The 15,369-nt window shown below is 44.5% G+C and overlaps 1 protein-coding gene and 1 pseudogene across 1 annotated transcript; both read left to right on the top strand.

Moving 5' to 3' along the window:
* The first annotated feature begins 987 nt into the window (after nt 1-987).
* LOC101757265 (amino acid permease 3) lies at nt 988-1,905 on the top strand. The gene is made up of 3 exons (XM_012848305.1): nt 988-1,054; nt 1,209-1,354; nt 1,492-1,905. The coding sequence occupies exons 1-3, from the start codon at nt 988-990 to the stop codon at nt 1,903-1,905; spliced, it is 627 nt and encodes a 208-aa protein (XP_012703759.1).
* Nucleotides 1,906-2,173: 268 nt separating this feature from the next.
* On the top strand, nt 2,174-3,169 carry LOC105913512 (annotated as a pseudogene).
* Nucleotides 3,170-15,369: the final 12,200 nt, after the last annotated feature.

The following is a 15,369-nucleotide window of genomic DNA, read 5'->3' as shown; positions in this document are numbered from 1 at the left end:
ACATATTGGTAACATGATTATTTTTGACATGTATAGTCAGAAAATTAATCATATAAAAGCATTACGGCAAAATATATTTAGCGCAGATCACTTGTCCTCCAAATATAATCAGAAACGCAGACAATCACATAAACATGGTCCTCCACAGCGGCCAAGCCAGCTTGGCGGTCAAAAAGATTGACACACTCTAGAGGCCACATAGGTTGGTGAATAAGTAACGGCTTATGTACCTTCTGTCGATGGAGAGTAAGAAGTTGAACACGTTAGACCACTCGAGCTGTTGGAGTCGATGGAGTGGATCTAAGCGTGTGTTGAAGAGCAGATTGCACTCGACGAATAGATGGCCTCGGTCTCCTGGCAGTATGGCACAGTTAACGGCCAGTTTCCCGAGTGCCTAACACGTGACACTCAGCAGACCAACCTCGGACGCCCGGCACTCGGCAAAGACCAGGTGTTTGCCGAGTGCCACCCGTTAGGCACTCGGCAAACTGGCCGTTAACCGACGCCGTCAGTCCGCGGTTCGCCGAGTCCATCTATTCGTCGAGTGTTTTTTGGCCGTCGGCAACATGTTTGCCGAGTGTCCGAGTTTTGACACTCGGCAAACTAGGCTTTGCCGACACAATATTTGCCGTGTGCCCTTTGCCGAGTGTTACACTCGGCAAAGGCTTTGCCGAGTGTTTTAGTGGCTTTGCCGAGTGCCCCAGGCACTCGGCAAAAGTTCTGTCTCCCGTAGTGTGTTAAATAACGATGACCTCACTTTTGTTCCTTCATAAACAACGACTACCCTCGAAAATCAAGGGAACGTATCTGGTGGATTGGCATCTTATAGTCTTGATTGATACTTTCCAAGATTGCACGGTATAGATAGTATCCATCACAAATCTCTGTGAGCCTCAAACTTTAAATTCTGGGTGCTGACCTTGATTTCTTCCGATACTAGTTCTCCCCACCCATTTCTTGACTTCTCATAAACAAGCATCTTTGGCAATGTCTCGCGCCGTCAGCGTGGCGCCCCTCCACGATCGCAGCATGGAGGTGGAGCTGGGCACCCCTAGTGATCATGTTTAGAGCCGCACAGAGATTGAAGACATACAATATATCTACCTAGAAAAGTTAAAATGACCAACAATTTGGAATCCGTGGAAATATGGGATAAAAATTCTCCTTGCAATTAACCTGTTAAGTGCTGACGTGTGCAAGAATTGCAGCAAACGGAAGACTAAGGGGCAGCCTCGCCGGGGTCATCGGCGCCGGCGCCAGGGTGACATTGATGCAAAAGGTCTGGCGCAGCCTTCAGGCCTTCGGGAACATCGCGTTCGCTTACGGTTTCTCTATCATTCTGCTGGAGATCCAGGCATGTTACCAACCGTGACAGCTGATTTTTCTGTCTCATCTTTGCCAATCTGTAGGAGAATGTAATTTTATTGGTTGTTGCTTACCTGTAAATTGTAATACCTCCGTGCCTGCTGTCTTCAATCTTCATACATCCAGGATACGATAAAGTTACCGCCGCCATCGGAGGCAACGGTGATGAAGAAGGCGACGGCAGTGAGCGTGGTGGTGACCACTGTGATCTACCTGCTGTGCGGGTGCGTGGGGTACGCGGCGTTCGGCAGAACGGCCCCCGACAACATGCTCACCGGCTTCGGCTTCTACGAGCCCTTCTGGCTGCTGGACGTGGCCAACGCTTTCATCGGGGCAGTCTCCTTCTGGCCGCTCACAGTGTACTTCCCCGTGGAGATGTACATCGCGCAGCGCAGGGTGCCACGGGGGACCATGCGGTGGCTGCTCCTACATGCGCGCAGCGCCGGGTGCCTCGTCGTGTCGATCGCTGCCGCGGCTGGGTCAGTCGCCGGCGTCGTGGAAGAGCTCAAGGCGCACAGCCCGTTCTGCTGGTCCTGCTGACCGAGCGACCTGAATTCCCATCACGATAAATACTATATATGTTGTAGCTTTCTTCTCGATGTGATTATTGTATCCGAACTACAAGCAGGAAGATTCTCGCTTGCAATTCGCAGACAGTGCTGCATCAAGGGAAACGAGTTGCCTACTGTAACTACAACCATCGACCGTATTCTGTCAGAACCTGGTCGCAACTCACGGATACTAATAGAGAACTGACTTTAAATACGTCCTTTTTTATCTCGATTTAAAGTAGGCTCGGGAAAAAAGGATGTGCCACGGTAGGTTGGAATGAGACGGAACTTTACTCCCGGTTGGTATTTGCAACCGGAACTAAATGCCGTCCTTTTTATCCCGGTTGTAACAAAACGTTTCCGAGCCTTCAACCGGGACAAAAGAGCTACTCTTTTGTCCCGGTTTGAGTTACCAACCGGGACAAAAAGATTACTTCCGGTTGATAATTCCAACCGAGATAAAAGGGTGATTCTTTCGTTCCAGTTCGAACTTCCAACCGGGAGTAAACTTCAACCGGGATAAAAGGGAGTCATTTTTGTCCTGCTTGGTCTTTTAAATCGGGATAAAAGCTTATCCCCCATTAAAACTCAAGGCAGAGATCTTTCTTCCTCCTCCAGCCTGAGCCAGTCCACCACTCCACAAAGACGCTTCACCTCCTGTCCGCCACAAGGTAGTCCTGCACTGCGACTTGAAGCCTAGCAACGTGCTATTTGATGAAGACATGACGGCACATGTCGGACTTTGGAATCGCAAAGTTGCTATTGGGTGATGACAACTACATGATCACTTCAAGCATGCTTGGAACACTTGGGTACATGGCACCAGGTACATCCATACTCCGTACCGTGGCTCTGAATTTTGGTTGGTGTATATTTTGTTAACAGTGTTGATTCAGTCCTGCTTGAATTCTTTGTTTCCGGTCTCATGAGCAGAGTATGGATCCTACAGGAAGGCATCATGCAAGAGCGATGTTTTCAGTTATGGAATCATGCTCCTTGAAGTCTTCACTGGAAAGAGACCCACAGATCCCATGTTCGTCGTAGATTTGAGCATTAAGCGGTGGGTTCGTCAAGCATTTCCAATTCAGCTTGCCTCTGTTCTGGATGACGGGTTATTGCAAGGTGTTTCTTCCTCAGCCAGCAATCTGAATGACTTTCTTACGACGATATTTGAGCTGGGTTTGATCTGCTCAAGTGACTCACCTGACCAGAGGATGTCAATGAGGGATGTCAGTGGCACTCAAGAAGATTAAAAAGCATTATATACATAATCAATAATATCAACAACCACGACGAGTGCTACCCTGTGATTCGTTCCATCTTCCAATTATTTTTCAGCACTTGTTTTGTCCCGTTGGCCTGTGCGTAATATGATTTTTGAACGTATATACTTCCATTTCTGAAATAAGTTTGTGTAAACCATGCGTTTGAAGATTTATGGGTGGAGTTCAAATACTGCAATCCATGTAGCGTGTCTCTGAAATTCAGTAACAGAATGTTTGCTGAATCGAGCTGCAGGCCAAGGTTCACAAAGCAGAGCAGAAGACCACTGCCGTGGCCCGTGGTTGCCGACACGACATTGATTACGCGACCAAGTGTCAAAAGTTGCTACTATTATATTGAGTGAGGAGAAAGATATTTTTAGGTGGGATCTGCATGGGAAGGGCCGATTCACAATTCGTTCAATGTCTAATGCTTTGATACAAACTGCTGGTACTTTACCAAGGAAGTGTGTTTTGTGGAAATTAAAGGTTCCTCTCAAGATTAAGGTTTTTCTATGGTATTTGAATAAAGGAGTGACTCTCACCAAAGATAATTTGACCAAAAGAAGTTGGCAAGCAAGCACTAAGTGCCGCTTTTTAATGCATCTGAAACAATACAACACTTGTTTTTTGATTGCCACTGGCTCGGTTCTTTTGGAATACCATTTACATTGTTTTTAATATTCGACCACCTTCTAATGTATCTGCCTTATTTGGATCTTGGCTAAAAGGATTTTCATCTAAGCTTAGGATCCAAATTTTAGTGGGTGTAGCGGCTCTATGTTAGGCTATCTGGTTGAATAGGAATGATATGGTTTCCAGTAGAACTTTTACTAAATCTTCCTTGCAGGTGGTTTTTCAGGGAGGACTTATTGGATCAGAGAGTGGTCGTTGCTGTTTAAAGAGGAAGAGAGAGATGAATTAAGAAAAGGATGCCGGATTCTGGAGTCTAGTGTTATGGAGCTTTTCAACAACTTCGGTTGGAAATTCGGTTATATGATTGAGGCTCAGCATTCAATCCTTTTTTTTCTTTATTTTTTTAGTCTATGTACTACCTTGTACAGTGTGAGGCTGTATACATCCATGATCCATGGGTGTAGAAGCTGGAATTTTTTTCCCTTTATCTATAAAAAACTGGCAGCGCCGGCGGTACCCTACCACTATTATGACAGGTGCTGCTGCCAATGATAAAAACATAGGCACCCGGCCGGCCATTCCAGTATAAAAATAATGATGTATTAATTATTCCGTTTCATGCTATATTTCCAAATAATGATATATTTAAAAGGGATACCCATATTGTATTGCAAAATCTTGGATGTCGATTCATCCAGGAATAATAAGTTTTAATGCTGGTGATGTTTGTTAACATTACTTCCGTGGGATAACAACAGTGAAAAATATGAAGCTATGTAAAAACTAAAAATGGCAATTTGTTGGCCTAGGTTTCATGAAGTGAGGCCTGCAATACCCAAATCTGTTATCCAGTAAGGAGAAGTGAAATTAAATCTATCATATATCTATCTTTATATCTATCTATATATCTTTATATCTATCGAGGAAGGAGGTCTTTAGTCCTGGGTGAATGATCCGGGATTAAAAAAAGGGACCTTTTGTCGTGAATAGTTAGTTTCGATTGGTTTTTCAGAATCTATGTGTCTTACTAACCAAATTTTCCACCAATATCTTAATATGCAGTGCAGCGATATATATTAAAAAAAGACACTGCATGCACATACATAATTAAAAATCCGTAATCGATTGGCTGAACATTGCAACATGATGTTTTGTAGAAATCAGGATATAGATTATTTTAGAGTAGGATTTAGGAAAATTTGTTTTTCCAAAAAATCTACTTTACTACCCTCACCTATTCACGTTTTCCGTTTAACCCCTGATGAAAAATTTAGTTTCGATTTACTCCCTCAATTATTTTTGTTGGTCCACTCCAACCTACCCCTTATTGAGATTTGTATTTTTTTTTCTCCATGTACAAGTTGAGTTTTGAGTTCAAATTTTTATAGGTGGATTATAACACAACGCCCAATATTAGAAAAATAAATTATGAATTTTCATGATTACTTCTCATGCAGTTTTGTATCCTAGGATCAATTTCGTATTCAATATTTCTAACATATGAAAATAAACATAAAAAATCTTAATATATCTACTATGTGCCATCATTTTCGTTACCTACTCACAAAAGTTGAATTTGAGAAATAAAAAAGACAAATTTTATTAGGGGTAGATTGGACCAACTAAAATAGTTTAGAGGAGTAAATTATTCCTAAATTTTTTTGAGGAGGTTAGATGGACAAAACACATATGTGAGGGTAGTAAAATTGATTTTTTCCCAATTTTTTTGGTTGAAGGAAAAACGGCGTGCGGACGAAACACTTTGGGCTGCTTGTGGTTTGGGGGCCATTTCGGGCCTGTTTAGATGTATACGCATACATACGCTGGGCCGCTGCTGGATCTACCCAAGATGCACAAGCTATTACAGTCCTCTAGTTTGGGCCTTCTTAGCTGGCTGGCCCGCATTAGAGAAAGAATTCGTCAAATTATCCCATTTTTGAGCAAGATCAGATTGACAAATTTTAGCTGTCGAGAATGAGAGATCAAAATATTAAGTGCATAAAAAATAAAGTGAAAAATCGGCGAACTGATAGCTTGCTATCACAGTCGTGCAATGCTTTGTCATTCACAAAATTGGAAAAATAAAATGAAAGAAGTTGCTCCAGCTAGCATATGCATATCCTACCAAAAAAAAACGCCTTAGCATCTTGGCTACAAATTAAGTGCTTAAACATTTCCATACACAATTCCACAGATAAAATACAAGAGCAAAATGTCACCCTCGCAGAGGAACAATACACTCAAGACGCCAAAAAAAAATAAATGTTAACGGAAAAGAAACTTATAAACACTAGAAAAATCTGCACATGTTTCCTATCCTCTTAAGCTTGTCGATGAATTTGGGCCAAATGTTCATATTCAGGAAATGCCTCTGCGATTCGCTCAACTAGGCCGCCCGGCAACGTTTGGGCCCGCAAAGCGGGCTGGTTCTGCACCAGGCAAAGGATCACTTCTTGCACGTCCACTTCATCTAGAGAACCTGCACTTGCTCAAAGAGAGAGAAAAATATATGGTCACAAAACCATCCCATTTTTTTTAGAAAAAGAACATCTCTACTATAAAAAAAGCAAAACCAAGACCAATTTTTCGTACGTCGTACCCTCCGTGATCCCTTTTCATCCCGCGCTATACTCAATTTCCTCCGTCCGCTACTCATGCACCGATCTCTGCCCTTGGTTCTGGTTTAACACGCGAACCTCGCCCACCCCCGATGCCTCCTGCCTCCTTCCTTCCACCGCCACCCCCTGGGATTCCTGCAGCCTCCCATCCGCCGCCACCCTGCGGGAGCCACCTAGGCGACCTACTCCGCATCACCCTAGGCCTTGGGCCACACTACCGCAACCGCAAGTGCCTACTTCGCCCTGCTGCACCCTCGCCGCAGCACCCGCCCTACGCCGCCCCGCACGACACACCCAGCTCACCGCCACCCTTGCGCCTCCTCCCCATCCTTGCCGTCCGCTCCACCCCCGCTGCCCACCTCCCCACTTTTTTTTTCCGTTCGCCCCCGGCGCCGTGGCCAGTGGGTGCAACACGACCAGCGGTCTGTGGCGCTAGTGGGGCAAGGTGAGGTGGCGCCTTGCTCCGCGAGGATTAGTGCGAAGGCGGGATGCGGCGTCGGAGACGGCGGGCGCGTATCGAGCGGACGACAGCGCCCCTCTCTCTCCCTCGCTGCTTTGTCTCTCAGATCCGGCAACCGCGAGATCCGGCGGCGAGGGCAGCCGCCGCATGCGGGATCCGGTAGGGACGGTCGGCACGGCCAGCGGGTGCGGGATCCGGCAGTGGGGACCGCCGGCACGGGCGGCCGACACAGGATGCGGCAACAGCAACGGCCGACGCGGGTCGCGAGACCTCCCAGGTACACCTCTCTCTCTCTTCCCTCCCTCTCTCCCTTCCTCTCTCGGGTCGATAGCGACCGCCAGTGGGTGTTGCTTCGGCGGCTGGTGGATCGTGGTGGCGCGTCACCGCATCGGCCGGCGGGTCGTGGTGCCTCAAGCACCACTCCTGTCCTTCGATTCATGTGTCACCTCTTTGTCCAGGAGATGCAGTGCCCGAATGGATCCTTGAGACTTGCAGTTCGCCGACATGACCCAGCTTAATCCTGTGATGCAGCTCCCAACTCTATTTGTGTATCCTTTGATACACTTCTCAAGAAGTGAGAATCTACATTATCTTTCTTTGCTCATTAACCTGATAAACACTTACACAATCCAGACAGGATGTCAATATGATCAGTAGTCAGGAAGAAACTGTTAGAACAAAAGGTTTTTGACCTAAGATATTCATCTATGTCCATTAGGGTTTTTGAAGTGGTCAGGTCCAGTAATTGTAAAACAATTTCTGTTGATTTAGTTCATGTGCTGACATGTGATATCTACTGGTACTTATGCATGTCATATTGATTTTGAGTTTATTGTATGAAACAGTTGCCAATTCTGTCTATTGCAAGGAGAAGAAGGCTCCTGAATGATGAAGTTTTGACTGCTCTTGCTGAAAGCTCCAGGTAATTCCTAGATATATCTGGATCTGACGTAACTGATGTTGGTTTGGCTACTGTAGCAAATGTTTGTAGTAATCTATGGGCAGTTGATATTAGGTAAGGGTTTGTGTCTTGTCAGCTGTTACTTGCTCGAAGTTCAAGAAACTATATCTTATTTATGACATATTGTTCTCATGCAGTCGCTGTGAAAAAATTACTACTGCTGGTGTTTCTGAGATTGTAAGCCATTGCCTATCCTTGGAGATATTGAGATGTGGGTATGACTTCCAACAAATTGCATGCATAACCTTATGGTCAATCAATCTCAGTTCCAACCAAGCTCCTTTAATCATACATTTGATGAAAATACCCTCTACATAGCGACTTTATTTATGCAAGCTTCACCATATAAGTTCCCTTGTATTGGAAGCATGAACTGTCTTTGTGTGGTGTAGAATGGGCAGTAATCATGCGATATGACACAACACTGGGGAAATATGATGGAAAGCCTCGCTCTGGAGGAGTGCAGTCAACTCTTTGTGTGTCATCACAGGTAAATATATCTGTTTTTTTATTGGATGTCAGGTGCTCTTAAGTTTGGAAAAACTTGTTTCCAATGGTTCAAATCTTTTGCTAGGAGGCCTGTTCAGATCTTTATTCTCATCAGAGTACTATGATTTATGATTTGCGCTTGTGACTTTCTTGTTAATGGTGTTAATTTTTCTTCCACATTACTAAACAGGTTGGGTGCAAGATGGGCTGCAGATTCTGTGCTACTGGAACAATGGGCTTCAAAAGCAATCTGTCTTCTGGAGAAATTGTAGAGCAGTTGGTCCATGGCGCTATTCTTAGATTCGAAATATTGTTTTCATGGTAAGTTAATTCATGTAGTTTTAAGTTGCCTAAAATTTCTATTCAAAACAAAGAAAAATAATGCCAGTCAAATGCAATGATTATGCACCTTCCGTAATCCCTTCGAGTGATATTTTCATCTTGACCAAGCTGACCATATGTAACAGTGTTACTTGGTTTTCTTGTTGATTCTGTGAATAAATAAGGTCAGTAAGATTCATAGATTGGAAAATTACATCTTTTCTTTTGCTGACATGGGTCGCATGTGACCATCACATTAGATGGTACTCCTAATTTGATTATTGCGATAATACTGAGCATTTTTACCCTGATTTTTTATATACTTCACGTACAGGCAATTTTCTTGCATACAAAGAAATTGGTTTTGCAATTATTACTGCTGTAGAACTGGTAAAAGATTACTGCAAGTATTAGTAAAATATTTTTTATAAACTATATGCTAATGCTGTATGCAGCCTACTGTGAAGTGGCTGCTGCCTGCTGGTAAACTTCTAGGTGTCCTACTACATTTCTTCTGTGATAAGCCATAGGGAAGTATCCAGGTGCATGCCCTGCTCCGATTACCCCTTCATAATGAACATATTGTTGGAGGTATGCCCTAGAGGCAATCATAGAGATGATGATATTCCATTTGTATCCATGATTTGTATATTGTGTTCATTGAATATCCATTAAAGGCTACTTGAATTGATTTGCAATTATGTGAATTGTATGTGAAACTCTTTACTTGTATGGTTATTCTAAAGTTGTCCCTAGTCGGAGTTCATGTGAGGACACACATGAATATTAGACTAGCACATGTATTAGTTGATGACTATGTTTCACAAGTCATGGATATGGAGATGTTGAACTAATAATGTGGACACATGTGGAGACATGTGTTAGGACTGACCCAACACGAGAAATAGTTCTCTCTTTAAACAACATATACGCTTTGTCCTTAGACCTGAGATTGTCGCATGTATTCTAGATGTGGATCGACCTACTTAGGGGCTATCAAACGCTACGCCGTAACAGGGTAGTCATAAAGGTAGCTTTCGGGTTTGTCAAGAAGCATGCTATGAGACATGGTCAATCAAGATGGGATTTGCCCCTCTCTGATTGAGAGTGATATCTCTGGGCCCCTCGAGTGATCGGATCCGAAAATGCATGGCCATGCTACGTACGGTTAAGAGTTAACCTACAAAGGGATTCCGAATCACAGGATCGAGAAAGAGTGGTCGGCTTGAAGCTAGACCAAATATCGTGAGGCAAAGGGAATAGCATGTATATTATGTTGTGATGGTTCATCTGATATGATCTTCGTATGCGTATAGGAGTTGGCACGTCTTTCTAGAGGCCGCTACCGACTATTGGGCCGAGTAGGAGTACTCGGGCCATGTCTATACGTATCCGAACCCATAGGGTCACACACTTAAGGGGCTGGAAGCCCAATTCGGATCTGATCCGAGTTGGATTAGGTTTAGGAGTACTAATGGGCCTCGGATCCAGAGGCCCATCAGGAACCCCTATAAATAGAGGGGTGGGGGCGCCCTAGGGTTTTACACCTTTTGGCGAAACACTTCTGCCGCGCCTCCCACGCCCTCGCCTGTTGCAACTCGCGGATCTAGCAATCCGGCTTGCGACGCTTCCTCCCTGCACGTGTGGATACCTTGGAGGTGTTGCGCCTGCAGCACTTGGACGAGCCATCGACGAGCCGCCGACGAGCCACGACGAGCCGACGACGAGCCGCGGCACCGGAGGCGATCTTGCTGTGCACGTGGACGAGCTGCTGAGGAGCTGCTGGACGTGATCGACTACGTACGACTACGTTGATCGACTACGTACGACTACGTGATCGTCTTCACTGCACCGACGCACATCTACATCTTCCGCACCAGTAGTGCGTCGAGTGGTAATCCCGTGATCCTTATACGGCAGTTCTTCCTGGTTATACGCGGTAGAATATTTTATTTTGCGCTAGCGTAGCCTACCTCGTATCCCAACAGTGGTATCAGAGCCGTAGCTGCTTAGTTTTGGATTCGGGATGTGTGCATATGGAGATATGCGAGTTCTCTGTTTGATCTATGTCCTGATTTCGTGCCCTTGCTGCAATGGTAGTGTAACGACATACTCCTACCGGTCGGTTTCCGCCATCGGAGTTAAGTGATACACGTAAACCCAGTTGCAGTGAGGGAAGATCAATATGATTGGTCGAATCGAGATCCAGGGTCATACGCCAGGCGCATTAGATGTGCTATAGTAGATGTGATCTACTGCCGGGGTCGGGATTTTGCCGTATGCGCATGCTTCGGTAAATCAGCCGTAACTTTTCGGTACGATCTCGGATCGAGGCGATTTCTATACGAAAATTGATCTACAGAAAAAGTTACACGTGAATTTCAACCGCTTCGCCGTTTTCGGCGAAATTAGATTTGCCAAATTCGGCTTGGAAGATGGAGTTTCGAGCCTCCGAAGTTTGGAACGTTAGGACGCCTAACTCTATTTTGCAGGATGTATGTATATATCTTGTGATCAGTATGGCCCCCTTGTGTATGTGATGCATGTGTGTAACTTATTCGTGACCTGCGTGTCACGCGTACGGCAACACGGCAGGAGCCATATGTGTTGTCACTTTAATGTATTTAATGGTCTGCGTACCAATCTGTGATGATCCAAGCAACTGTGTAATCTTCATTACTAGATTCTTTACTAGCTATTAGGCGTAATAGCATAGTTCTTGGAGGACTCATCACCAGGAGGATGGCGCACATGGAACATGGAGATGGAGATCACCATGGTGAACAGGTTCTATGGAGATGGAGATCACCATATGAAAAACGGGCCATACTGTGTCACAACTGTGTGAATGCTATTCTGTTTATGTTTTACTTTCTGCATGCTGTGATGTTAGAAGTAGAACGATCCCTCACAAAGTTTAAGTTAGTATGCCCTCCCAACTAAAACTTGCACCGTCCCATGTCTTGTACAATTAGTGGTGGGTCTATGAAATTAGGGTGCCACTAGTTTTCCTTGACTAGACGGGTTTGTGTCGGACACTTACACGCATAAGGGTTGGTTAGCTTAACGAGGTCATCTTAACGGTTAAGGACCTTGGGGCATAAAGGTTGGGCGCCGAGACATAGAGATGTCACCCAACAACAGGAATCATATGTGATATGATTAGCAAAAGTTGCTTACCGATCTACCTCGTTTGCTAGCGGTGATGCTAAAGCTCACTAGTAGACTTGTTAGTTGTGGATCCTGAATCACTAAGTTTCAATAGAGGGATATTGATTTTAGTGGGAGTAGATTCTGTTAAAATAGTTTAATGTAATTTTCTCTATCATGGATACGTTTGTCTTAGTGTATTTTGCATTACTTTTGTTGTAGATTAAATGGCACCTAGCAACACCACCACATCGTTTGCTTTGCGTTCGGTCCTTGAGAAGGACAAGTTGAATGGAACAAACTACTCGGATTGGATCCGCAACCTGAGAATTGTTCTCAGGGCTGAGAAAAAGGAAGATGTTCTAGACAACCCACTACCAGAAGAACCTGCTGAGGATGCACCCGCTGCTGCTAAGAATGCTTACAAGAAGGCATGTGATGCTAACCTTGAAGTAAGCTGCCTTATGCTTGCTTGCATGGAACCCGAGCTGCAGATGCAGTTCGAAACAAACCATGAGGCGCACGATATGATCGTGGCGCTTAGAGACATGTTCCAAACACAGGCCAGGACTGAAAGGTTCAATGTGTCTAAGGCCTTTGTTGAGAGCAAGCTAGCAGAAGGCGCAGCAGTAGGACCACACGTAATCAAGATGGTTGGTTACACTCAACGGTTGGAGAAGCTAGGCTTCCCACTGGGCCAAGAGTTGGCCACTGATTTCATTCTTTCATCTCTTCCGGCTAGCTATGGGAACTTCATCTCGAACTACCATATGCATGGGACGGAGAAGGGTCTGAATGAGCTGTGTGGTATGCTCAAGACAGCAGAGGCTGACATAAAGAAAAGCGCTAGTACCAGCCATGTGATGGCGATACATAACAAGCCCAGCTTTAAGAAGAAGGGCAATTCTTGGAAGAAGAAGGGCAAGGCTGGAACGTCCAAGCCAAACCCACCGCCCAAGGTTAAAGCTGGACCTGGACCTGCTCCAGATAAAGAGTGCTTTTACTGTCATGAACTTGGTCACTGGAAGAGAAACTGCAAGCAGTACCTAGCTTCCTTGAAGAACGGCGGAAGTAAGAGTACTTCTACCTCAGGTACGCTTGTTGTTTATGTTATAGACAACATATTTCTCGCTGATACAGTTATTAATTCTTGGGTATTTGATACCGGATCGGTTGCTCATATTTGCAATTCGATGCAGGGAATGATAAGAAGTAGAAGCGTGGAAAGAGGAGAAGTTGATTTCCGCGTGGGCAATAATGCAAGAGTTGCTGCTTTGACCGTCGGGACGATGCAACTCCACCTCCCGTCAGGATTTATTATGGAGTTGAATAATTGTTATTTTGTTCCTAGTTTAAGTCGAAACATTTTATCTCCTTCATGCTTGATGAAGGATGGTTATTCATTTGCGAGTGAAAACAATGGTTGTGTGATCTCTAAGAATAATATGTTTATGGCTTTTGCACCCATTGTGAATGGATTATTTGTTTTAAATCTTGATGGTTCACCTGTCTGTAATGTAAGTGCTAAAAGGCCTCGGCCTAATGATTTGAGTCCTACCTACTTGTGGCATTGTCGTTTGGGTCATATAAGTGAAAAGCGCATGAAGAAGCTCCATTCTGATGGACTTCTAACTTCGTTTGATTTTGAATCATACGAGACATGTGAGGCTTGCTTGCTAGGCAAGATGACCAAGACGCCTTTCACAGGATTTCCTGAGAGAGCAGTAGACTTGTTGGAACTCGTACATAGTGATGTATGCGGACCAATGAGCACGACGGCTAGAGGAGGATTCCAATACTTCATAACTTTCACTGATGATTTTAGTAGATACGGCTATGTCTACTTGATGAGGCACAAGTCTGAAACCTTTGAAAAGTTCAAAGAATTTCAGAATGAAGTTGAAAATCAGCGTGGCAAGAAAATTAAGGCCTTACGATCTGATCGTGGAGGCGAGTATTTGAGCCACGAGTTTAGCAATCATCTAAAGAGTTGCGGAATTGTTCCACAACTTACGCCGCCTGGAACACCTCAGAGAAACGGTGTGTCCGAGCGACGTAATCGAACTTTGTTAGACATGGTTCGATCAATGATGAGCCAGTCGGACCTACCGTTGTCATTTTGGGGATACGCTCTAGAAACAGCAGCTTTCACACTAAATAGGGTACCATCTAAATCCGTAGTTAAGACACCATATGAGATATGGACTGGAAAGGTTCCCAGTTTGTCTTTTCTAAAGATTTGGGGATGTGAAGTGTTTGTCAAGCGACTTCAGTCGGACAAGATCACACCCAAGTCGGATAAGTGCATTTTCGTGGGATATCCAAAGGAAACTTTGGGATATTATTTCTACAACCGATCAGAAGGCAAAGTGTTTGTCGCTCGGAACGGGGTTTTCCTAGAGAAAGAGTTTCTCAAAGGAGAAAAGAGTGGAAAGACAGTGCATCTTGAAGAAGTTCAAGATGAGCCAATCGGGCAAGAATCAATGAGTGATGCTAACGTAGCAGAACAAGTTGAGATACCCATGGCAAGAGAAGCACCGCCACAACCACGAAGGTCGGCAAGGCTCCGCGAAATGCGGGAAATATTATTGTTGGACAATGATGAGCCTGCGACATATGCAGAAGCAATGATGGACCCAGACTCCGAAAAATGGCAGAGTGCCATGCAATCCGAAATAGAGTCCATGGGAGACAATCAAGTTTGGAACTTGGTTGACCCGCCTGATGGTGTTAAAGCCATAGAGTGCAAGTGGATCTATAAGAAGAAAAAGGACATGGATGGAAATGTTCACATCTACAAAGCACGACTTGTCGCAAAAGCTTTTTGACAAGTTCAAGGAGTTGACTACGACGAGACCTTCTCGCCCGTAGTGATGCTTAAGTCCATTCGGATTATTCTAGCTATAGCTGCATATTTCGATTATGAGATATGGCAGATGGATGTCAAGACAGCTTTCCTGAATGGAAACCTAGCTGAGGACGTGTATATGATACAGCCCGAGGGTTTTGTCGATCCGAAAAATGCTGGAAAGGTATGCAAGCTTCAGAGATCCATTTATGGATTGAAGCAAGCATCTAGGAGTTGGAACATTCGTTTTGATGAAGTAGTCAAAGGGTTTGACTTCACCAAGAACGAAGAAGAGTCTTGTGTTTACAAGAAGGTTAGTGGGAGCTCTGTAGTATTTCTAATCTTATATGTGGATGACATATTACTGATTGGAAATAACATTCCTATGCTTGAGTTCGTAAAGACTTCACTGAAAAATAGTTTTTCGATGAAGGACTTAGGGGAAGCGGCATATATTCTGGGTATTAAAATCTATAGAGATAGATCGAGAAGGCTTATAGGTTTGAGCCAAGATACTTACATTGACAAAGTGTTGAAGCGGTTCAGCATGGAAGAGGCAAAGAAAGGGTTCTTGCCTATGTCACATGGCATACATCTCAGCAAGACTCAGTGTCCTTCGACTGCTGATGAGCGGGATCGCATGAGTAGAGTGCCATATGCCTCGGCTATTGGATCTATCATGTATGCAATGATAAGTACTCGCCCAGA

The sequence above is a fragment of the Setaria italica genome, chromosome VIII, assembly GCF_000263155.2.
Source record: "Setaria italica strain Yugu1 chromosome VIII, Setaria_italica_v2.0, whole genome shotgun sequence".
Classification (NCBI taxonomy): domain Eukaryota; kingdom Viridiplantae; phylum Streptophyta; class Magnoliopsida; order Poales; family Poaceae; genus Setaria; species Setaria italica.
The sequence above is the reverse complement of the archived record's forward strand: the minus strand, read 5'-3'. Positions and strand labels throughout refer to the sequence as shown.

Coding starts and splice junctions, on each gene's coding strand:
- LOC101757265 (XM_012848305.1), top strand. CDS start 988: ATGTCTCGCGCCGTCAGCGTGGCGCCCCTCCACGATCGCAGCATGGAG. Junction 1,055..1,208: donor GGTGGAGCTGGGCACCCCTA/GTGATCATGTTT, acceptor CAAGAATTGCAG/CAAACGGAAGACTAAGGGGC. Junction 1,355..1,491: donor TCATTCTGCTGGAGATCCAG/GCATGTTACCAA, acceptor TCATACATCCAG/GATACGATAAAGTTACCGCC.